Raw genomic sequence first — 25,082 nt, forward strand, 5'->3', positions numbered from 1 at the left:
ACAGAGCATAAATCTCGCAGTGGTTGTTTTTATTTTTTAAAAACAATATGGTAATGCACGAATTAATGAATGTTGATTCCAAATATTATCTTAATATACGCGAACCATTTTAATACTACGTTTTTTTTTTGGTCTCGGATGAGATTTAAAATATGGGGTGAGATAGTTTTTCTAAATTATTCGATATGCATATCACAGGGAACATTTTTCGAAGCTCGCTGAAAAAAAAGAAGGCTCGTGAATTTTTATAGGTTGCATGCATTTCACGTGCAGCCAGTGTAAATATGAGTTTTGCTGCGGTTGCGGCAAGGCTTTCATGATGGGGGCGAAGTGTACGGTCAGCCCTTATTGCGCCAAACTGGGCCTACACGCTCATCATCCGCGCAACTGCTTCTTCTACCTCCGTGACAAGGAACCAGCGCAGCTGCAGCAGCTACTCCGAGAAAACGGCATCGATTACGATACTGAAGGCCCGGTCGGAGAACGCAGATGCAAGGTGCAATTGCAGAAAGAAACACCGACTGGGGTCGTAGACGCCGTGTGTAATTCTGACGTCGTCGAAGGCCACGCTGGTTTGTGCAGGTAAGCTAAGGTCTATTGTGGTGAACGGTAGTCAGTGTTCCTAATCATTCCTGATAAGACGTCCTAGACACGTCTTTTAAAGTCTATTTGTAAAATAAAAACTAAATTAATATTAAATTAATATTAAAAAGCTAAATAAGATATAAATTTGAAACTCTACCTCATTACCCTGTTTAAAAAATTGATAGAAGTAGATTTAAAATTTATTGAATTTTTATCTAATTTTATGGTAAAGTTATCATTTTAATAAGACTCACATTTGAGCAATAATAGAAAAACTCTATTTCTATCATTTCTTATTTATTTATAACAGTTATTTTACTTAATTAGTTAAATAATAATCTGAAAGTATATATTTTTTCTACACAATTTGTCCAGTTATGTAATTTAATCTGAAAATTACTCACAGTACGCAAGAACCATTAAAATAACATTATTGATTTCAAAATTAAAAAATATTGATTTCATGTGTATTTTTTGAATGTTTTAAAATGATTTTGTAATAAATATTTCAAAAAGATTATTTGATATATGCTTTTTCCGAAATATTATTAAAATGTTTTAAAAATATGATCACCAATTTATAATCATAGTTTATTTATTACACAACATTATATACAACATATAAAAACGTTGATGCAACATATAGTATGACTATATATAAAAATTAGATTGGGTGAGATTCGTTTTTAGTAGATGTTTTTATCAGTATTAATCAATACAATGTTTAATTTATAAAACATAAAGGGATGTCTATAAAGGGATTAAGAGACCTCTGCCAATATTAGTGATTTCTTCTACTATTATATATTAAAAATGATAATTTTAAATATATGTAAAAGAAATATTAATTAATATTAATTACATTATATAAAAAACACAAAATAAAGTATTGCATAATACGTAAAATATACGTAAACTGAAAACATAACACATAACAGAATAATTGATGATTACTAAATTATATGCCAAATAGTACTTAAAAACGATAACAAATCTGATATTTATGAATCAAAAGCATTATACAGATCTTTTCTCATCTAATTCTGTCGGATCTTTTAAGCAGGGTACCGTTTCATCAATTACAAATCGCAACAGGTTGCTGGGAACTCTTATAGAAATTATCCAGGCGAGATTACAAACATTGAAATATGTATCTCTTTTCTTTTTCACAAATAGCCGAGATCATTTTTATGGAAATAGTCACGTAATCATCAAATAAAGTTTACCTCGGCGATTCTTCGAAATCAAAACCTCCAGTATTGCCAGAAAAGATTTCTAAATAGTGCATTCCGCGACGCGTTTGCCGATCGGCGTTAGAATTTCGCTCACGCGCGAGTATATTGAGGAGGAAGATACTGATCATCATCATCATCGCTCCCAATCTCGCAGAAATCGAAAAGCCGTCACCCTTCGCTGTCCTATCCTCAACCCCCTACAAACCCCGTCTCCCCCCTTCCGCCCAGTCGATCGCTAACGAGAGTATCCTCCGTGTATCTCCCAGGATTCATTACGTCGAGTATCTAGTTCGAAAGATCCGTTTGAAGCAGCTGGAACCGCTGCCCTTGCTAAACGTGGACGATCTCGAAACGTGCGTGCGACGCGCCGGGCTGAGACTGCCCGCGAACTGGTACGGGCGCGACCCGGAGCATTACAGGAACGACCTGGTCGAGGTAAAGCGCAACAAGCTGCACCGGGGAAAGGGGTGGCACCGCGTGTCGTGAGCGTGCCTGACTAAAATCTCTGGGTACTTTTCCCCCGCAGGCAGCACTACGTTGAGTACTTGGCGGGCCTGGTGCTCAAGGGCAGGCTGGACCCGGTGGCGATCTTTGACTTGAACGACGCCAAGCAAGAGTTGCGCCGACGGGGAAAAGTTCCCCCTGCGAAGGACCAGGAAATGTCCGAGCGGGATTACCTCGAGGCTTGCATTCAGGTGACTAACACGATTCCTCCTCTTCATCGTCATCTTCCTCCTCCTCTTCCTCCTCCTCCTCCTCCGTCGCCGGCACTGGCGGCCTTCTTCCTCCGGTTCTTCTGCCTGCGATGCCTCCTCGCACACCTCCTGCCGCGACCCACTGACCGAATTAACACGATAGTTGCATGAAGGTAGAATTCCCGTGTGCGCGAAGCATTCCGGAGCCGAAAACCGTAAAAGTGAATAGATCGCCATGAATGCGACGCTGTCGAACGACCGCACTTTGCACTGTCGACAAAACTGTTAAGACTTATATTCCCTTCGAGCGCACTGGGAATAATAGATGAGCTGGAAATGATTGATGAAGAAACCTATTCTGAGGTTTCTAAATGAGACTCGATTCACAATTTATGTAACACGTGGAAATGTGTCCTGCATATTTCAAAAATGCTTTCTTAATTCTGTTCTTTTGCAAGATGAAATTTTACTTCAGTCCGCTGGAGTAAAAATTTCGAGAGAAATGATTTGATAATGAATAAAAGTTAAAATGCGTTGCAAAAAACATTTTTATATTTCATATTCAGAATTCAACCAATTAACTTGATGTCAAATGTAATAAGTATAAACAGTATGATTAGAGATAATTGTAATTTTTCAAAAATTTTTATATCGAAATTTCTATTTTTAATTTTAGTATTAGGATCCGTGATTTAATTACGTTAATTTTAATTAATTAATCCATCTTTCTGTGTAAGTTTAAAATAATAATTATTGATTGATCTGAAACGATTGAATTTACATCTTTGCACAATTTCATTAAAATATTTAAATCCCGATGAAGTACGCGTTATGTATTCGGACTTATTATACGAAACGTATGGATTGAACTGAATACGTTTTATTCATTTCGTTCGTCAATTTTTTGATAATAATTCTATCTCCTGAAAATTGAGAGAATTCTATCGAATGTGCGTTGTGCTTATATGCGCTATTTAAAGCGAAAATAAAACTTTAATGTCAGACATCGTGGATCCGCGCGGCCGTTCGCAGCTTCCCCACTGCGTAAATAACGATTTCCCTATCCTGTGTGTGAGCTGCCTTTTTTATGCGGATATCGAAGTAAATAAGGTATATACGAGCGAGGTATGTGCCGCGGGAATACATTAAAATTCTACAACTTCGCCGTGCATAAAGTATACTCCGATGTTGCAGGTCGTAAAGCAGGAGATTCCACTGGAGTGACTTGTGCGGAGAGGAGAATCTCGGGGAAAGAAAAAAAAAGGGGGAAAAGCGGACGCGCGACGTATCCGAAGCCATAAGCGACACAGACGATCGTATATACTGTATGATGTATTTATTTTATTTGCATGGACCATAAGCCCACAAAGTGAAAATAATGTAGGACCACGGAACGGGGATAGAATGCAATACGGGCCGTTCTCGCCTAGTTTATAATGCCGAAAACTGGTTTACTTTTCGGTGGCGTGATGCGATTTATATGTTAATTCGACGTCCCGTTCGCGAACATTCGCAAATATTCGGCGAGAAGAAACAGTGTGTTCATGTCTACGCGTTCTACTTGTTAACAATTAAAGATCAAACGTTTCTTTACTATTTGATAATAGGATAGAGTAATTATTATGATGTTATAAAACTAATTGTTTGGAGATATATTTATTTCTGCTTTATATTGCTGTTTTCCAAGAAATAGACAATTTAATTTAAAAAAAGTTGCAGCATTCGTGAATTTTTCCTTTCCAATTTTAATCAGTAAGAACCGTCACAACGAAAAGTTCTAATATGTCTAAAATCAAGATGTAAGAATTTTGATGAAAGATTAAATCATTAAAGTCTTAAAGATGCTTTTGAACATTGTGTCCAGAATATTTATAACCGTTGCTTGAATCTTATCTTCTGAATGTTAAGTGAGATACTTGTATTGAAAATTCATGTTTTGAATTGCACGTGATTCAATAAGTCATGTTTTAATTAGAAAATAACTAAAATTGGCTCCACAGCTTATGCTTAGATGCTCATGTAGAGCAAGTTGATTTAGTTTGTCATTTTAATATCAAAATGATATCTTTGAAGACATTTTGATGATAATGTCAGTTCAGTACCTAGAACTGACTTTAATAAGAACTATATTAATAATGGAAAATGTTTTATGAACGAAATGTTTTATGAACGAATGTATCGATCCATACATTCACCTTTATATTTTTATCTATTAATATCTTAGAGATAAGACATTGCTCTAAATTTGAAATTTTAATTATATATCTAACAATTGAGTTAGGACATTTATTTTAAATTATTTGTTAAAAAATATTATGTATTAAATATCCAAAAATATTTACAATATATACATATTGCAATATATAAATATTAACGTTTTTTTCAATATAGTTCGGATAGAAAACTGTGCAAGTTTTTTCTTGTTGTAGGTGTTGCCGTCTTGTTCTCCATGATACGTTTTAAACGCTTTATATTCAATTTCTTGGGTTTTTTAGGAGAAGTAGATAACTTCTTGTTACTTGATATTATTTTAGGCATGACTACAGATGACATTATAGGCGTTTTACTATTGTCCCTCTTGTTCAATTGCGATACAGGTGTACAACCCGAGATATTTAAACCAGCAGTTTTATCTTTGTGTTTCTTCTTTTTCTTTTTACTTCGATTACTTTGTGGTGTCTCTGTCTGTGAAATATTCAACTCAACTGACTTCAAGCGGGCTTTCTTCCTGAACGGTAATTTGGTGTTCTTGGAGCAGACAGAACATGTAATGACCAACCTGTTCATCTCATTTTTCATAGATTTCTGCACCAAAGTCGCACGAACCTTTGGAATCCTTTGACCTGGATTTTCATTCACGTACCGCATGATCTTTTTCACCGATTTAGATATTTTTTTGCCACTCGATATCCGAACTTGGTGATCCATCGTATTCCAAAGTGATCCGCAATGTGAACATGTTACCAATGGTCCAAAATTCTGCTGTGGCAGCTGCACAATGTTGCTGAGATTTTTACATTTTTGCCTGAAAACATTTTAATAAAAATTAAAAATGTTAAATAAATTCACTGATAATTATATCAATTTAAATGTAAATTAATCAATCTCTCTTTCTAGATTGTTTGAATTTATATTGAATATGAATTATCAAGATGTGACTGCAAAATTACTCTTGACGCGAATTATTTTAATTTAAATATATCTGAAAATATCTAACGGCAATAACAATAAATGTTGAAATATCATTCGTTAAGATGAGTGAATATCTCTTCGTATTTAATTGCAAATAATGTCATTGAGAAGCGTGCGAGAAATTACATGTAATGTAACTGTAAGTCCATGATCAACGGTATACTCTTCAGCCTCGTCATGAACTGATTGACATTCCACAAATGTTTAACGGTCTCCATGATTATTCTAAATTTTAGAATCTAAAACGTCGACGCAAATATTTCTCCCGTATTCACGTTTTTACTGGCCTACAACACACCGATTGTTCCAGCAAAACAAATCGCGAGAAGGTTCGACCGCATGATCCCCACGTGTTTCCCCGTTCCGAATCGTTAAAAGGCGACACAACGAATCTCCCCTCGTCGACCCTACCACCGTCACGACAATCGACGCGAATTAAATAGAAGTGGCTGCCTCGCTCCTTAAAAAAAAGTTAGCCGACCTTCGCGTCTCATAACCACTAATTTCGACGTGCGCCCCATACGATTCATCCGTATATCGACAGACGACAACATCGCACACCCGATTGACGCAGTGCGACCAACGTGAGAGGAAGCGAGGGCGCCGACGGCGATGTTCCGAAACTCATCTTGCGTCCGCCATCAACAACTTTCGACAACCTACCGTCTCGCTCCAACCGACGGCCGCGCCGTACATGTGTCCCGCTTCAAGCGCGCGGTCCTTCCCCGTTTCCCGGGAGTGTTGGTCGACGGCGAGGATCGCAGTTACCTCTCTATTCGTGTGCGCGTACTCTGCGGACGACACGGGGGGAGGGGAATTCGTATTTTGTCATCCTTGTCATCGATGCACCGGGAGCTGTCCTGTCAAACAATAGAGGCGAATCGTCGTGCGTTATAGCCGTGGCAGCGAGGAGGAGTTGGTCGATCCATCGTCGTCGTTGTCGTCGTTCGGCATGGGAGACGGCAAGGAGGGCGAGCGGCAGCCGCTGCTGAAAAACGAGAATGTTACGTACAGCTCGCACGGTGGCACGGATGCGATCGGTACGAATGGATGACTCAAATGTTTTCGCGAGAACGTCTGATTCTCACGACGAGGAGAGATCATCTCACCTACCTGTCGTGTTTTCAGACGAGACCACCCAGTCCACCGTGCACACCGTCTCTACGATCGGGCCGGACGAGTTGCCACCGCCGTATCAGTCCGCCATCCAGGGTGGTATGCCGATGGTCACCTGCAGAGTTTGTCAGGCGATGATAGACATCTCCGGCAAGAGGGATCAACACGTCGTTAAATGTTGTCAGTGTAACGAGGCCACAGTACGTTTTCAAAGATTCATTTTTGCTATTTGTTTACCGTATGTAAATGGCGATCATGGTTTTCGGTCGGAGACTCCAGTTCTTTAAATGAATCTCCATGCATGACCAGTCACTCTAAAGATCCTTTTCTTTGGATAGATTAATCGTAAAATGGCAATGTGTTGACATTACGAGCTTCTATTGTTTTCTCTTTTCGCGTAGCCCATACGAAACGCTCCACCTGGTAAGAAGTACGTTCGATGTCCGTGCAATTGTCTCCTGATATGTAAGAGTTCTTCGCAGCGTATCGCCTGCCCTAGGCCAAATTGTAAGCGTATTATCAATCTAGCACCAAGCCCCATTACACCACCGGTTCTATCTATGCCAGGCATGTGTAGGGTTGGCTGCGCCCATTGCCATGACACATTCTTGGTGAGTCATCATCAATGATTTGCTGGCATAAATCAAAGAAAGTTTATTATCATCGATTTTCATTTCTCAATTGAAATGTTGTCTCCCTGCAGTTTAACACATTAAATAACGCTCTGGCTCGATGTCCACATTGCCGTAAGATATCTTCCGTTGGTCCAGACTTTGCCAGGGGAAGAGGGATTGTATTTATTATTGTTGGGATTATAGCCTTAGTAATTGCTATAGCTGTAACAGTAAGTGTGCAAACTCTCGAATTCTCGTTCATTATAACGATCATTACCACACTAATTGTGCGCTGTAATTACAGGTTGGGACCTATAAATATGTAAAAACAAATGGTGGAATCTATGTAGCTTATGTCGGTAGGTATAAGTAACAATTTCAAAGTTCAACGATTTATTCTTGGTATTAAGTTTCAAAAGCTTATTCATCACATATTTTTGGATCGTGTTTCCAGGTGCATTTCTATTGGCGCTCTTGTGCTTGGGACGCAGCATTTATTACTGTACGATGAAGATTAGTTTGATAGAAGGTCCCATGTAGTCTCCCAAAATGCAGTTTAACAGCCATTACAATACAAAATCAATCCCATTGAGATGAATGTAATCTATTTAGAACAAATGTTTATATAGTAATGTGACATTTCAAAACCTTTCGAGGCAAGAAGGATATATATATATGCATAATACATACATGGCCATATGTGCATATGCAAACAACCTGTATTGTTTATGATAATGCATGTATACATTCTTAGATAATACGCATACACGTGTCTCGTGATCGGGAAGAAAGCAAATGTTTGCGATGCTTTCCTCAGGTAAGATAATGCGATCGTAGGAAATCTCTCGGAAGCCTGTATTTTACAGAGTTGTTTCTATGCACTTTTATATGTACAAGCATAGGAGCTACGCCTACGGGTTTTCGCTGAATTTTATTTTCAATCTACTTGACTAGAGAATACGCTCTATATACATATACATACATACGTAAATACATATATGCTTTCTATAACACGTATCACGCGTATCGAGCGTATCATGCACATAGGTAGAATCAAAGTGCAAAATATGCTCATATTATTCCAAACATACATATAAAGTAAGTTTTAAAAGCCATATACGCAAATCTGCATGAATCCATTTTTAACCCTTAGTACGCACACATAGAAAAACGCCCTATGTATATTCGAATTTTCCTAACGTATATCTCTGGTTTAAATGCACCAATTTTAAGCCATTTAAAAAAATCAATAATTTGGTGTCTGAAGAAAAAGAATATTCCACAAAAAGTAAAAAAGTTTTAGCACAAAAAATGTTTTACAAAAACTAAAAGTAGATTGATTGAAATGCCACAACTTTGAAAATTTGTCCAGGTTACGCTAACTCAGTGTGCTTATTGAGGGTTAAATTTACTTTTACGTTTCACATAAAAGCATCTGTATCGAAAATATAAAAGGATATCGTATTATTTCAAATAAATTTCTGAGTTTATATGAATTTTGTAGCACACACGAATGAAATTACGTGGGAGATACAACCGTACCATACATATTGTATATATTAATAATATTATAGATAACACACTTAGATTATGCAAATCCAAATACTGAATTTCCTTGGGTATTACATAAAGGGTACCGCGAGATTCTTTTTTTTTTTAGTTTTACTATCATAAGGTATACAACTTCATCAGTCATAAAAATTAAAATATGTGTATATTCTCATTAATCGGTCATTTTTGTCATATAATTCATAATCTACAGTGCTCTTTCAAATACATACAATTCTTTATAGACAACTTTTAATCTCATCCTCATTAGTTTCTTTACCATATAATGGAAGATATGTTATACTTGTTAAAAAATAAATTCCGTTTGGTAAAAAAGTGACAGCTGTATTTATTACGTAACATGATATAAATTTATACGTAACATAATTTTATTGATTCGAAAAAATGAGCAAACATTTAATTGTTGATACGAAATGTTTTGCGAGTAAATTTTATATAAATGCGCAGATTAATACACATTGAAGTTAGAGATTAAATAATAAAACTAAACAAAATGGAATTAAACTTTCAGAGAGAGAATAAAAGAACATATTTTCTAATTATTTTTAATTTTACCATTTAGGTACCAATTAAAGTTAATTGAAAAAATTATAATTATTTTAATTAAATGCCTTTTAAAATTAATTTATAATTTAATTAAAATTTATTTTTAATTAATTTTAATTTAATTAAATTTTTGAATTATGTAACTGTAAATTAATTGTGTAACTATTGGCTCGTGTTCTAAGTGGTCTTCTAGAGATTCTAAAATGCTTTTTGTCGTATTATCTTTATTGTTCATTAGGCATAATAAGAAAAGAAAAACAAAACAAAAAACCACGTTAATATCTTTATAAGCACGTTTTGAATATTGATCATGAACTTTTTCTTAATTTAAAAAAAATTGATCTATTCAATCTTGCAAAAATAAATAGAAATATTATTTAAGTAATATAACATGATAATAATCAGAAGATGTATGCCACTAGTTATAATAGTATACGTTACATAATTTGTGCTCTTAATAATTACACTAGGCAATGTTGCCCTTACATAATTTAAAGTTAACTAATTAAATTACATGTAAACGTAACTAGCTTAAGATAAAGAATTTAATTTTAAATTAATCTAGTTAAAATTAAATATTGTTTTAAGTAATTTTAAAATAACGTTTAGCGAAACAATTTAGGCTATATAAATAATATATTTATATTTTCAGTTTGATAAGAGTCGTTGCGCACGTATTTTGATATATGGAATATATGCGCAACGACAGTTATCGAATCAACAACCATCAGTAACCGTGTACGCCGTACACTATATGGAATAGCGGCCTGTTTTACTTTTGAGCAAAATATGAAAATAAAAATTAAATTAAAGCCAAGAACAATACTCATACTCATTTTTAATTTTGATAATGTTAATACTAGTTAATACTTCCTTTATCTAAGATAAAGATGGAGATAATATATATTCCGATAATTTACAATTAGCAAAGATAGAATATAAATTTCTTTATCTAGATAATCTCATATAGATAATGGTAAACACCGATTATATTAAATTATTTGAATTAATTTATACAATCTCAAAATATTATAATTACATTAAATCATGGAATAAATAAATAATTTTTAGACAAGTACACTTGAAATTCCCGCTAAAATGTACCTGAAAAAAAGAAATCCCTAGTGTCGTTATTCTACTACGACTGCGGAACAGCTGATTGCTGAAAGTGGCAAAAAGGAAAATCCGCATCATTTGGGAGGTTACTGAAAAGTATGTAAGGAAAAAAAGGTCAAAAGTAATAATCGCGTCGCTGTCTGGACGAATCGACTCAACAACTTGGATATAATCAAAGAAATACGGTCAACGAGTGCTACATCTTCAAATGTGACAGATGATTGTTGTAAGAGATGTCACAAATTGATATTCAGGATTTGTTTAACAAAAGCAGGTGAGACGATCTCTTCAGGAAATATTGCGAAGAATCTCCGAGCACGTACTATCATTTACTCAATTGCATTATTCTTGTAAACGTTAATTGAAAACTATAAGAGTGGTTAGATTATTTCTAAAAGGAAAAAAAAACATTGTTTTTCGTCACATATGGAGTGTTTGCTGTAAAGAATATTTAGAGAAAATAAATTACCGATTACTTTTTATTATAATTGTCTTAGTACGTAATGTTAAAACTTAATTGTGTTATTATAAATTTAGGTTTCCCAGCGGTTGGCGTCTTCTACTTGTTGTCTTGTATTCACCAGTAGGATTTGTACTTGTGCTGCTGCGACTCTTGGTGGTATTACTACTCTGGCTTCTAGCGTCGCTACTACCCAACTGCAATTTCCTTCAAGCGTTCTTGAGCTACGCCACCAGAATCGCATTTGGCATTGTAGTTAAAATCGACGCCGAGAGCGAACCCAGGGACAAGCAGTCGAGAGTAATAATCGCCAACAATGTGTCCGTTCTGGATCACTTCGCTCTACATCGCGCGACGGCGGCGTTAGTCCCCAGCGTTTGGGAGCTACCTGTCGCCTTGAGTAATGCGCTGGGATTACAAAAGATGAATATGAACAGCAAGGAAACGCTGATCGCCAACATAAAGCAATTTCTTTCCAACTCCACGTACAGCGTGGCTGTACAGCCCGAATTCGGCACCACCAACAGCCGAGTCGCACTGTTGAAATTCAATTCCTGGCCGTTTAGTATAGAGACGTCTGTCCAACCGGTTGCCATCCGAGCGTCAAGATCAGAACTTGTTCCCGTGCATTTGACGGCCTTGGCCTCGACATGGCTGACGGAAGTATTCTGGTTTATGTTCGTACCCTATACAGTTTTTACACTTAAGTACCTGAAAATCAGACGAAACCCCGACCATGAGATACTTGTGCGTGAAGTCGAGCAAGATATCGCGGACGCCTTGGGACTCCAGACGTGTTCTCACACCGTGTCGGACAAGACAGAATATGAAAAGCGCTATCGTACGAGGATTCTCAGTAACACGCGTCCCAATAGAAATTCGTCTAATTCACAAGTTATACATAGTATAGAAATGCAAAGGATGGTTCATCAAGTCAGCGAAGTACTTCCATTGGTTCCACACAATGTGATTCTGCGAGATCTCAGTACGTATATCTTAATTTTATTAATCTTATTGCATAGCAACTTTTTGGAGTATAATAGTAATTAAAATCAAGAAAAACAATAATTATAGCAGAATCTTAGATCAATAATTTTTTTTGTGATTTTATTTTATTTTTCTAATTCTTAGAATTGTGCGCCGTTACTTTCGGTTAAAACGCAATTTTTTAAATTGAATTAGAATAATAATATTACAATAATAAATTAATAATTTAATAATACTGATGCTAATGAGCATCTTCAAGATTGGTTCCTTCTCGAAATATTGTAAAGAATTTATTGCGAAAAATATACCTTAACCAGGATTATTCGATTTTTTCTCGATTTTAATTGTGATCTTATCCTCCAATTATTGTATAATAGCAATTGTTACTAAATCTGCTTTTCTGATTTTTATTACAGTGAAAACTCGAAACGTTGATGTTACGATTGCCAATATTCTCGATGGCATAGTTACTTATACTCCAGAACCTAATCCGCCAGCTCAATTATCTACGACATCGTCCAGCGGATCTTCAAGTTCTGCGAAGGATAAAGTATTGGGTACCACTTCCTTCCAAGAGAAAAAAATTAAAATGATACAAGAAGCCAGGGAAAGGTATATTAAGAAACATGGACTTACAAATTGCTGACATTCTTATTATCGTTTTATTCTGATTACAACACTGTCATTATAATAATATCTATATAACCTGTTTTACTGTTCATGTATTATATTTACTATTGCTTCATGTGAATACATTTTTTTTTTTTTTTTCTAAAATATGATTACACATAATTGTACAAATATATATACATATATATATATACCTATACTTTATAATTGTAAGCAATATTTCGCAAAAAAAACTCGTTTTTAATTAATGCAATTATCAGTTGTATTATATAACGTAGTTATTGATCATAATAACAGAATTACACGCTTGAGCAGCAGGGAGATTAAGACTTTTATATCGGATTATCAATTATTTAATTGTAAACAAACGTACATATACTTTTTTTACTATGTATACGAGAGGCCAAAAAATTTGTTATTTTCAATATAAAAATAATTATATGTATTTTATATATGTATGTATACAATATTTTATACATATGTATATAAAATAAAAATTATTTTACTTATAATTTAAGTAAATAAACAAATGTTATAAGTAAAAATTACATGATTCTTTTACATTAAACAAATCTCTCAAACGAAATGCTTTTAATGGAATTTTAAATAAATTTAGGCATATCATTTTGATACTTAATCAAATTGTTATTAAAAATTAAGCCGTAAAAAATACGTCAAATAAAAAAGAATTGTTAAAAAAATAATATAAGCGGAGAAAGGTATGGGATACTTATGTAACAACTTATATGTATAGACTTAAAATTTATATTTATAATTATAATTATATAATTATAATAGCATAACTTGTAAATATCTATATATCTATCACATCATTCTTACATCTGTTTAAAGTTATCCATAAAGTTCCTTCCGTAATTCTTAGTAATTACGATATGCAATTAAAGCATATGATATAATATCTATGGGAATAATAGAATGTAGGAGGAAATGTATTCAAGCCTCTCTTAAATATTTCTTATATATTGTACTCCATTTATAAAATTTGGAAGACTTGTTTTGTACTGTACGTGTATATGTAATATAAAAAATATGAAGTCTATAACATAAAAAATATTAATAAATGAAATATAAAAACAATACTTTTATACTATTACAATTAAATTATATTGCATTATAAAAACTTAATGTTTTCACTGATATTCTTATTTAATATTATTAATAAACGCATATATACAGTAGTGAAATTGTTAAGCAAAAATTTTAATAAATGTATATGATACAAATTAAAATAAAGCTGCTTGAGTTTAAAAAATTCAAATTAAATTGTCTTCAGTGTTTCATTACAAGAACATATACATATGTATATTGAAAAATATAAATTATTAAAAGAAAATTAATAGAATTATATTTAAATAATAAAAAATTATGGTCGTTTAGAACACTGTGAAACTAGTTCCCTTGTTATTATAAATTATTATATTATATAGCCTATTATTGTCTATTCTTGACTTGTAATAATTATTATCGAATAACAATGACTATCGCTCAAAATGCGCTTTGTACAATTACTAATATCAATTATACTTTAAGATTGCCAATACATACATATTTGATATCAAGAAAATCTTCAACCCCGTGACTAGAACCTTCTCTCCCTAAGCCGGATTCTTTCACCCCGCCGAAAGCAGCTTCCGCGCATGAAATTAATCCTTCGTTGACACCCACCATGCCAACCTCCAGCTTACGTGCAACCCTAAATATTTGCGATACGTCCTGCGAAAAGAAGTATCCGGCTAAGCCGACCGGTGTATCGTTGGCTTGCCTCAACACGTCCTCCTCGTTATTAAACTTATTGATTACGGCTACGGGTCCGAAGATTTCCTTGTTATAAATTTGCATGTCTCTCGTTATATTGGTTAACAGAGTAGGCGCGTAGAACAGTGGTCCGAGCTCTGGCAACGGATTTCCGCCGCAGTGCACCTTGGCGCCCTTCTTAACCGCGTCCTTTACCAGACCTTGTACCATATCCAATTGACTCTTCTTGATGAGTGGCCCATGAGTGATACCCTCTTTACTGCCGTCTCCTAACTTGATATCTTTCTCAATTCTTGCAACAAACTTCTTGACGAACTCGTCGAAAATTTCAGCCTCTACGAAAAACCTGTTTGCCGAGACGCACGTTTGACCGGTGTTGCGGAATTTACTGGCCATGGCGCAGTTTACAGCTGAATCTACGTCCGCAGACTTGAATACGATGTACGGCGCGTTACCACCCAATTCTAGACCGAGCCGTTTCATGGTCGAGGCGCATTGCTTGTACAAGATCTTTCCCACGGCTGTGGAACCGGTGAATGATAATACTCTTATCTTAGGATTTGAACACAGCTCTTGGCCGACGGCGGCGGAATTCGTTAAACTCGTGGTGAGCACGTTCAGGATTCCCGCGGGAAAGCCCGCCTGTTCCGCGAGGTCCGCCAACGCCAATGCCGTCAATGGGGTGTCCTCGGACGGTTTCACGACGCACGTACAGCCGGCGGCGAGCGCAGCGGCTGCCTTCCTGGTGATCATGGCGTGCGGGAAGTTCCACGGCGTGATCAAAGCGGCCACACCAGCCGGTTGCTTCAATATAAACAGTTCCCTGTTCGACATGGGAGATTGCAGTATTTCACCTCCGATTCTTCTGGCTTCCTCGGAAAACCATTCGACGAAATCATTTCCATACTTGATCTCCGCTCTGGACTCGGCGAGAGATTTTCCGTTCTCCTTGGTCAAAATCTGGGCCAAATCCTCAGAATGTTTGACCATCAAATTGTACCATTTCCTAAGCAAATCGCTTCTCTCTTTCGCGGTGGTTCTACTGAACGACTCGAAGGCTTGGGCGGCGGCGTCGATAGCTACTTGAGTGTCCTTGGCATTCATATCAGGAACATGAGCAATGACAGCATTGTCGACTGGGTTGCAAATGGGAAATGTCTGCTTGCTATTTGCGCTTATCCAATGCCCGTTAATGTACGCGTTATCTCTCAGAAGATGCATGGCTCTACAGCTCAAAGGCACGTGATGCAACAGGTACTGTTGTAATAGCTTTGTTCTGAGCATTTTTTTAGTGACTGGCGACCAAATCTATTCTGAAAGAAAAGTTGCAGTAAAAGAATAATGAAAACTTGGAGTATCTTCTAGAAGAAATGTACAAATTAAAAATTGCACTAACTTCAACTTAAACTTTATGATTACATTTTTCTTCACTCGAGATATTGCATATTCCTCATTGCTACAACAATAACATAAAGCACACAAATTTTTCATCATTTTTATCTACGAAAAGAGGATTCTAATGACAATTTAATAAACTGAACAATGAGCTATCGATACTTTTATTTCTCATTGATAATGGTCACAATATTATATCAAATTCACATTTAATATTCTGTATACTCAATTAAATAATTTTGTTCTACAAATGTTTCTTTGAAAAACATATATATATATATATATATATATATATATAATATATAATTACAATGTAAATGGCAAAATTCTAACAGAATACCAACAGTATGCCAGCAAATTTGATTATAGCTGTAGAATAGATTCTTATTTACTGTATCTCCTATTGAAATTTTTGTCATTATGATTTACTAGCTATAATATAATAATAGGAATAGAGAACACATTGTAATCATGATATATATAATGTAGAAGGTCTATTCGTTTACTGATATTTTTCTCTAATAACATTAGAGAAACAAATATGCTCGACTATTATCAGATTTCTATCAATATAATGTATTTGCAACATTCTTGGTAGATTTGGCTGTGTATAGTTATAACACTTATATATAATTTTCTGTTTAAATAAATAACCATACAAATACTTTCTAGAGATATTAAAGCACATGTGAGTTGTTGAAAAAATTTTTTATACTTGTAAAAGTAATGAAAAAAATTAACTTAGGAGTGTCATTTTGATCCAAAAATATGAAATATCAACACATTTACGGAGTGTTAAAAAGATATTACTTATAAATTTTGCAAAATGATGCAAAACATTCGAATTAGGAAACTTTATTTTTCTGAGTAATGTCGTAGCAAATGCAAGCGAGTAGTCAAATTGCACTTATCAATACAATCATGCATGATTACGTTTTCCATACATGACACACGTGCGAAACAACGTTTGCAATCGCAGATCTACATCCAATTTCTAACTCATCTCAATTTCTGATTTCAAAACACAATGTTCTCCTTTTATTTAAGGTATTTTAGCAACGTTTTCGACGCTTACCTTCAACAGGTTATTAATTTGACGACAGTATTACACTGTATTCATGTATTGCACGTCGGTGGCTCGTTTAACGTAACGTTCGACCAGTCGGGCAATGTTGTTAATTGAGCGCACGATTGACAGAACGAGCTTATGTAAGTGACGTCCTCGCCTCACTGTCGACCGTATGATCGCATCGTGCTCGACTTATAAACCCTCGGTGATAAACAGGGTGATCCATCTCACTCTCATCCGCCGCGACTGCCGCCGACGCGTCGGCGTCCCTTAGTCAATACTTTCGTTATCGTGTGCTGGTTTATTTGTTTTTTTGAAATCGCACTGAGAAAGATACAACGAAGCTGTTCGCACATCATGAGCGGCAATACAAAGCGGACCATCTACGTAGGCACGTATGAATTAGTGCTCTAAAAATATTAACTAATGACACTAATGTATCTAATGCATGTGACCTAACCTTAAGGGTTATTCTTCAAGCTCTGCATAACTACTGTGGGTGAACAGTTTTTTAATTCAATTTTCTAATTTGTCAATTTTAGTTTTTATTATTAAAATTTTGATAAAAAAGTTTAAAATAACATTTAATGAAATATTTACTTTTTACACAACATAAAAAAATAAACATGAAGTAGACATTTACTAAAGTGTAAAAAGTTCTTAATTACGTGAGTGAATTTTTACTCAGATTAGTGTTAATGAAACAAAAATGTGATATAATATTCCAGACTTATCTTATGATCAGGTTGTAATTGTCAAATTTCTGACACAGTAAAATTTCTGACTGTACAATTCATCATCTTTAGACTAATTAAGTTTTCTCTTGCTAATTCAAGCTTAATTATTAAAATTTTGATAGCTTAAAATAACTTTTAATAAGATTCACTTTTTACATTTAATTGTCACATTTTAAATAGTGTTGTAGTTTAGTCCTATTTTTAGTTTAACACTTATATTCAGTTCAACACTTTGTAATCTCAACATAAAAAAGTAAACATAAAGTAGACATAAAAAGTGTAAAAAATATTTTTAATACTTTGTACATGCTCTATTAGACAATTTTTACCTACGTGTCATTCACGTTTGAATTAATTATAATAATTTTCATTACTTTTACATGTGTAAACAATTTTTTATTTTTATATACATCTTAATATCTTTAAAAAATATTTATACATTAATTTAAAAAATATATAAATGTTATTATTAATTATACTCTCTCTACAAAATTAGAGAAATACATACATTTTCATAAAAATTCATAACTTTGAAACAAAAGTGATTTAAGAAAAAATGTATGTTTAAACCTTAATAAATTTGGTATTCCGTACTTAAAAGAAATTCAAATGTTGGCTATTGAAAATATTGAGCTATTTAGTAATTTAAAATATGTGAATCAATATGTATTAAAAGTAAATTGTATTTAAAATTTAAATAATGTATTTTTTTATTAGTATAGCAGCTTTAAACTTAGTATAACAACTTTAAACTAATTACAAGAAACATTTTTGAATATTATTTATAACATTCAAAATACATATGATAGCGATGTTTCTTGTATTTTAGCTCAAAATTATCTAACTTAAATTTTTTTTTAATAATTTGTGAAATCTGATCAATGTAAAGAGAATTAGTAAAAAATAAGATAAATCGAACAAGGAAAAAATAAAAATTTGTAGATATAAACAAGAAATTATTATAATGACAGAGTTATTTATAATCTAGGGCAGTTTTCTAAAACATCCTGCATGTCCTGGAAAGGACATACATGAACTGAGACTGGCAATATCCCATAAATACTAAATTTTTTTAAAGAGAAGCTAGAGACCACTATTTGGCTACATATTTATAGTATTTTAAAGAAAAGAAATGCGTTGGACATTTTGTCCATTAGTGTGTTCAGAATATTAATCATGTAAATGAATTTTCATGTAGAGTAGTGTTAGGGCTGGTTATTCTAACTTCTTGATAAACTTACCTACCAGATAAACATGTGTCTATCTTCTTTTCTTAAATAAATAAAAACAAAAATATATTTATCTGATAGGTAAGTTTACTAAGAAGTTGGAACAATCGACCCTTAATGAAAGAAAAATATGAGTATTTTTTCAGAGTTAACTGATTATCAATTCAATTAGCATAACAGTAAAATTTCTGATTAGGTAATCGTCCTTTGAACTAAATTTTTTTTCTGTGTGTCAAGTAACAAAAATTATTCTTTTCACAAAATACTAAAAGTATAATTTGACAAATTTAACTGTTCATTAAATTAATTGAAAGCTTCAAGTCATTCTGCATGTATTCAAGTTGCCATTATTTATTTGTATATTTGAGAAATCATGTTTGTATAATCGTCATCGAGAAATATTGTTCAAGTTAATTTGATTCCATATCTTGTTTTTCAGGTGGTTTAGCCGAAGAGGTTGATGAGAAAGTATTACACGCAGCGTTTATACCCTTTGGTGAGATTGTCGATGTCCAAATACCACTGGACTATGAGTCTGAAAAGCATAGAGGATTTGCATTCATTGAATTTGAGACGGCGGAGGACGCAGCCGCGGCTATAGATAACATGGTATATTTGTAAAATGTTTGTGATAAAACACCAGTAAATTGTCTGATAGCAATAATCTGATATCTGAGAATTTTTTATATTTTGTTGTCGTAGATCATTTATTTTATAAATCGTTTGCTGATAATGTCAGTTCTTGAAAATTATCGATAAATTTTACGTAAAATGAATTACTTAAAGGATGTAGAGAGCATTAATATTCTTTTGATATGAATCTTATTTTTATTCTTATCTAATCATTAGGGATATGTAAGGAACAGTGTAATACGTTTACTTATATTTATAGCGCAATAATTTATCAAAATTAATCCACGTTGATTAACGCAGAACGACTCAGAATTGTTTGGCCGAACAATAAGGGTAAATATCGCTAAGCCGCAAAAGATAAAGGAAGGTTCATCGAAACCGGTATGGGCGGACGACGCTTGGCTGCAAGAACACGCGGGCGAAACATTGAAGAATGATGATAACGCAAAGGCAAACGATGTTACGCAATCGGCGAAAAAGAAACAGAATCCTCAGGTTTACTTTGACATAAGTATAGGAAAGCAAGAAGTCGGTAGAATTATCATGATGCTACGAGCAGACATAGTACCGAAAACCGCAGAGAATTTTCGAGCACTTTGTACACACGAAAAGGGATATGGATATCAGGGCAGCACCTTTCACAGAATTATTCCAGATTTTGTATCCTTAAAGTATCATACTTTTTATTCTATTTACACGCATTTCAGATAATTTTATTTATCCCTATTCTTTCCTTTAAGTAAAAATCCTTAACACAGACATCACAGATGTGTCAAGGAGGTGATTTTACGAATCACAATGGTACAGGTGGAAGGTCGATCTATGGCAACAAATTCGACGATGAGAACTTTGAATTGAAACACACAGGACCAGGAACCTTATCAATGGCCAATTCTGGCCCAAATTCAAACGGATCACAATTTTTCATGTGTACTGCCAGAACGGAGTGGTTAGATGGAAAACACGTTGTTTTCGGGCATGTTCTCAGTGGATTGGATGTACTTAGAAAGATTGAAAAATTGGGAACAAAAGGGGGCACACCGACACAAAAAGTTGTTATATCAGCTTGTGGAGAATTAGTATAATCATTTCTGTATATAAAAAATATTTTATAATAAATTGGAATTTGTAAAAAGCAATCCCGAAATTTGTATATTTGAAATTTTTAACCTTTAAGCAATAATTAGATCTTTTTTTTTTAATAATTTGATTCTGTATTTTATTAATTAGATCTTTTAGTAAAAATGTATAAGATTTTAAAAAGGAAATGTATTATATTTTTGCTTAATGCTTTCTTGAATCATGACGTTTGAATTAATTTTCATTTCTTTATGCATATAAAAAAATTCTTTAATGACCTACATATATTTTTACATCTCTAAAAGTATTTGTATTTTTTTAAAAAGGTTATATATAAAATTATAATTAATTACAGTTGTTATACAATCTTTTAAAGGCAAAAAATTTATAGGACAAAATTATTGAATTGTGTGTAGAATGATTATGATAAAAGTTTGCACACATAATAAAGTGAGTAAAATTTTACAGGTCACAGATATTTTTTCTTTTTTACTAAGTATACGCATAAAATCGAAAATGTGCTACGTCACAGTATATAATTATGTTTCTACCTCTACAAAAATATCAGTGTGACTTTATTGTATAGATATTGTATTGAAAGAGTTCAAAGTCCCAGCCACGTGACGACGTGACATGCAAATTTGTAACGGCATGGCCGCAATGATACTGCATAATGCTAAACATATGTGTCTCAAGTCTTTCGCAATGCTCCGCACAACGGTCAACCGAAGTATCCGAAATTATAGTGCTAATGTATCTGCTTCGATAAAATGCAATCGGCTGGAAGGAAAAGTCGCTATAGTTACAGCATCCACAGAAGGGTAATGCGAATCTTCTATCTTTTTCATATTAATTTGAATATTCTTAAATGTCAACGTGTCAATTTTCGAAAGCTTCTTTTTTGTCTTATTTCCTAATATTAAAATTAATTCTAAGTTATATATATAATCAGTTTGGCTGTTTTTGATTGTTGTGCTTAGGTTATGATTCCGATTTTTACAGAATAGGCTTTTCCATAGCGAAACGTTTGGCGCAGGAAGGCGCCAAGGTAATGATTAGCAGCCGTAAAGAAGCGAACGTGAAGAAGGCTGTGGAAGCACTCAAATCCGAAGGTTTGCAAGTTGCCGGCACCGTCTGTCATGTAGGAAAGGCAGAGGACAGGAAAAATCTGTTTGAAAAAGTAAGGGATGTGACAAATAGTTGTTTTCTTTGACAGAAATTTATATTCTTATTCCTATAATTTTTCTAACTGTAGGCTGTATCGTCGTCTGAGTGTAATTTTGATTAGTATATGGAAAGAGAAGTAAGTTGTAAAGTTATGAAAAATTACAGACCAAAACTGATTTTGGAGGCTTGGATATTTTGGTGTCTAATGCAGCCGTTAATCCAATGGCTGGTCCAGTGTTGGACTCCCCTGAGGAAGTATGGGATAAAATATTTGACATCAATGTTAAATCTACATTTCTGCTGATGAAAGAGTCTTTGCCACTTCTTAAATGTGGCAAATCGCCTTCCATTATCATTGTGACTTCAATCGCTGGCTATCAGCCCTTTAATGTAAGTTTGATTAATTCTGATAATGCTATTCATATTTTTCTGGTATTAACATATTACTATGAAACTGGATAATAAAATCACTCAATTAAGAATTTTATAGATTACAAGGTATTAGAATAACTAAATTAATGCTATTTTAACGTACAAATTTTATTTGGTATTATTTCAAGCTATCAAAACTTTGATAAGAAAAATTGTAGTACATTTGAATTAATATTATTGAATGAACACATAATCAAAAATTCTTTTATTTCTTTTTCTACTTTATAAACTTCAAGATATTAAAATAACTAATATTACTTTAATGTAAAAAAAACTTATTGAATTATTTTAAGTTATCAAAATTTTAATAACAAAAATCTTGAATTAGCACTTAGATAAAAATTCACTCATATAATTAAAAATTCCTTCATATTTTCTGTCTATAGGTTGTAAGATGTTAAAATAACTGAATTAAAGTTATTTTAATATAAAAACAATTATATTAAATATTAAGTTATCAAAATTTTAATGCTAAAAATATTCTAAGCTTTAACATTTGAATGAAAATGTATCCATGTAGTAGTATTCTAGTGTCAAAAATGTTAATCATTAATATGAGAAGATATTAATATCATTATTGTTTTTTTTCCAGTTATTAGGAGTATATTCGATTAGCAAAACTGCTTTATTGGGCCTGATTAAAGCTACTGTAAAGGATCTTGCAGATGATGGAATCCGTATAAACGGTATCGCGCCAGGAGTGATAAAGACAAAATTTTCAAAACCGGTATTTTTCTATAATTTCTATAATAAGTTATGTAATGTTATCAGAGAATTATTTCTTATAGAAATAATATGTTTTCAGTTTTACGAATCGGAAGAAGCGCATGAACTTGCTAAATCCAATAGCGACATGAGAAGACTCGGAATGCCAGATGAGATTGGAGGTGTGGCTGCATTTTTAGCAAGCAACGATGCTTCTTACATCACTGGCGAAACCATAATAGTGGCTGGTGGAACGAATGCAAGGCTTTAAATCATTTTGCAATAACATTTTTTATATTTTTATGTACATAGATAATGTTGGTACATTTGTATGGTTATTTTTTGTAATTATATTATTTTTAAAAGATTGTATATATCTGCAATTTATTTTAATTTGTCTCTGGTATACTTTTATTAATATACATAAAGAAATTGTAAAAATTACTGAATGAAGAATATGTAAAATCAATGAAGTTGTATGTTTAACTAATTTGATATAAATATATAAATATATAATTTGAATTATTTTTCTTATATTTTTCAATGCACAAAAGTAAAATTTTATGCGTGCATTTGTGTCATTTTCAGGATTGATTAGTAACTGATTTAATAAGATAAAAGTTAATAGCTTTTTTCAATTTAATAATTTAAAAGGTCACAGCATTTTAATAGAAATGTTTTTCAAAATTAACTTTTAATGTAACTAATTTTATAAGCCGTTAACTTTTAACTTAATTTAAAAAAAATATATATATATTATATATTTTCATGTACATTTCTTTAAAAAAATCAATAAAGGCAATTTTTTCTTGTTAAGTAAACATTCCATTGGTCTTTCGCGACAATCCAATGATGCCACGGAGATGAGCAAAAAACGCGCGATTGGCACGTCAACTCTCGTTCACTCGGAGAATATCATCGTCGAAACGTAGTGAAGCCGTCACGAGAATCCGATTTTCTTTTCCGAGATATCGCGCGAAAACATAAACGCGAGAGTTTTGCCATCAGGTCGTACGCGTTACTTTCGCCGCATGACGAACTCGTGTATGCCGTTCAATGCGTCACGACGCGCGTCATTGTCGTCAAAAGTGTGCCGTCACTGGGTCACGATCGAACGTCGCCGCGACGGCGACGCCGTCCGGATGACGACAGCGTCTGCTCGCCGCCGCCGTCTGACGTCGCGTTTGACGTGATCGCGGGGGTGCGCGATCGATTCGTTCGATTCGAGGTCTCGAGACGCCCGCAGCGCGCGCCGCGCAGCGGCGGCGACACCGTTAAACGCGTGCTGCTCCGCGCCTGTGCTTTTATTTACTCCGCGCGCGCACATACACACCTGTGATGCGATTTCAAGCCCGGGCACGCTCACGCACACATCGCACTCCCCCTATCCGTGAGGCACGCGCGCTCGGCTGCGATCGGCGTGAGCCGTCGCGCACTCGGCTACGTTCGCGGCTGAGTTTGTCCCTTTCTCCTCTGCCTCTTCCCCCATCTAACGTTTTCTGACTTCGAGCTCCGAGGCGATCGCCGGCGTCTAATGCTTTTTCAGAATATGTTTATCGCGCGGGCGCCGCCGGCTCTCGCGATTATTTTATGATCGGCGCATAATTGTAAAAATAAATATGTACAATTTAATCAATATTTGTTTGTTATTCCATGTAAATTAAATTTACAAATAAAATGTTAAATATATCTTATGGTTAATTAAATTAATTATTTAATTATTTAATTAAGTAACGTGCGAAGATTTAAAAAACTTTTTTCTTCGGTAATTTTACAAACTTTGATAACTTCACAAAATTAATATTGGATAAGTTAATATATTTTTTAACTAAATCAAGTTAAAGCTAATAGCATATAAAATTAATTTTCTTAAATTAAAAGTTGTGAAATAAACGAAAAACTGACTTAGTTGAAAGTTAAGTGTTAAATCAATTCAAGTTAAATTTAAACTTAATTTTGCTAAACGTTATTTATATTTATATTAAATTAGAAAGTCATAGTTTGTTTAAACTAGATTATCAAAACAATTATAATTAGATTAGATCATAAAATATATTCAACAGACAATACAAAATAAGCGAAAAAAAGAATCAATTAACACCGTAAAAAATAAG

General features: G+C 33.8%; 7 protein-coding genes across 17 annotated transcripts in view; 5 read left to right on the forward strand and 2 right to left on the reverse strand.

Annotated features, from left to right (window-relative positions):
* The window catches only part of LOC105839701 (E3 ubiquitin-protein ligase lubel), a 296,564-nt gene extending 292,337 nt beyond the window's left edge, over positions 1-4,227 (forward strand). For 2 of the 7 annotated variants that reach the window (XM_036284750.1, XM_012686188.3), the window contains 3 exons: positions 252-582; positions 2,347-2,515; positions 3,710-4,227. In XM_036284750.1, the coding sequence (XP_036140643.1) occupies positions 252-582; positions 2,347-2,515; positions 3,710-3,739 (530 nt within the window). In that variant the 3' untranslated portion in view covers positions 3,740-4,227. Of the gene's footprint in view, positions 1-233; positions 583-2,086; positions 2,256-2,346; positions 2,516-3,709 lie in introns of those variants that run through there. The other 5 variants (XM_012686189.3, XM_012686190.3, XM_012686191.3 and 2 more) reach the window with 5 other exon arrangements.
* A 449-nt stretch (positions 4,228-4,676) lies between these two features.
* On the reverse strand, positions 4,677-6,289 carry LOC105839705. Its single transcript, XM_012686199.3, has 2 exons — positions 5,834-6,289; positions 4,677-5,540 (listed from the first exon to the last, which is right to left on the reverse strand). The coding sequence occupies exons 1-2, from the start codon at positions 5,923-5,925 to the stop codon at positions 4,898-4,900; spliced, it is 735 nt and encodes a 244-aa protein (XP_012541653.2). The 5' UTR covers positions 5,926-6,289; the 3' UTR covers positions 4,677-4,897.
* A 179-nt stretch (positions 6,290-6,468) lies between these two features.
* LOC105839704 (type 1 phosphatidylinositol 4,5-bisphosphate 4-phosphatase) lies at positions 6,469-9,321 on the forward strand. The gene is made up of 6 exons (XM_012686198.3): positions 6,469-6,747; positions 6,836-7,023; positions 7,225-7,434; positions 7,527-7,667; positions 7,742-7,796; positions 7,892-9,321. The coding sequence occupies exons 1-6, from the start codon at positions 6,660-6,662 to the stop codon at positions 7,975-7,977; spliced, it is 768 nt and encodes a 255-aa protein (XP_012541652.1). The 5' UTR covers positions 6,469-6,659; the 3' UTR covers positions 7,978-9,321.
* Positions 9,322-10,676: 1,355 nt separating this feature from the next.
* On the forward strand, positions 10,677-14,018 carry LOC105839699 (ancient ubiquitous protein 1). Its single transcript, XM_012686187.3, has 3 exons — positions 10,677-10,942; positions 11,206-12,113; positions 12,532-14,018. The coding sequence occupies exons 1-3, from the start codon at positions 10,902-10,904 to the stop codon at positions 12,759-12,761; spliced, it is 1,179 nt and encodes a 392-aa protein (XP_012541641.1). The 5' UTR covers positions 10,677-10,901; the 3' UTR covers positions 12,762-14,018.
* On the reverse strand, positions 12,759-17,371 carry LOC105839702 (succinate-semialdehyde dehydrogenase [NADP(+)] GabD). Of its 4 annotated transcripts, none has more exons than XM_036284752.1 (3): positions 16,992-17,371; positions 15,918-15,977; positions 12,759-15,829 (listed from the first exon to the last, which is right to left on the reverse strand). In XM_036284752.1, the coding sequence occupies exon 3, from the start codon at positions 15,803-15,805 to the stop codon at positions 14,285-14,287; it is 1,521 nt and encodes a 506-aa protein (XP_036140645.1). In that variant the 5' UTR covers positions 15,806-15,829; positions 15,918-15,977; positions 16,992-17,371; the 3' UTR covers positions 12,759-14,284. The 4 variants fall into 4 exon arrangements, with proteins under 4 accessions (XP_036140645.1, XP_012541649.1, XP_012541650.1 ...); XM_012686195.3 differs by having other exon boundaries at positions 12,759-15,834; XM_012686196.3 differs by lacking the exon at positions 15,918-15,977.
* On the forward strand, positions 17,343-20,723 carry LOC105839703 (peptidyl-prolyl cis-trans isomerase E). 2 transcript variants are annotated; one of them, XM_012686197.3, is made up of 4 exons: positions 17,343-17,376; positions 19,391-19,560; positions 19,885-20,244; positions 20,352-20,723. In XM_012686197.3, exons 1-4 carry the CDS (start codon positions 17,343-17,345, stop codon positions 20,667-20,669), a joined length of 882 nt encoding a protein of 293 aa, XP_012541651.1. In that variant the 3' UTR covers positions 20,670-20,723. The 2 variants fall into 2 exon arrangements, with proteins under 2 accessions (XP_012541651.1, XP_036140646.1); XM_036284753.1 differs by having other exon boundaries at positions 17,365-17,480.
* Positions 20,724-21,287: 564 nt separating this feature from the next.
* Positions 21,288-23,490, forward strand: LOC105839709 (dehydrogenase/reductase SDR family member 4). Its single transcript, XM_012686203.3, has 5 exons — positions 21,288-21,485; positions 21,667-21,844; positions 21,997-22,221; positions 22,856-22,990; positions 23,069-23,490. Exons 1-5 carry the CDS (start codon positions 21,298-21,300, stop codon positions 23,237-23,239), a joined length of 897 nt encoding a protein of 298 aa, XP_012541657.1. The 5' UTR covers positions 21,288-21,297; the 3' UTR covers positions 23,240-23,490.
* Positions 23,491-25,082: the final 1,592 nt, after the last annotated feature.

Source organism: Monomorium pharaonis, chromosome 3 (assembly GCF_013373865.1).
Source record: "Monomorium pharaonis isolate MP-MQ-018 chromosome 3, ASM1337386v2, whole genome shotgun sequence".
NCBI classification, from domain to species: Eukaryota; Metazoa; Arthropoda; class Insecta; order Hymenoptera; family Formicidae; genus Monomorium; species Monomorium pharaonis.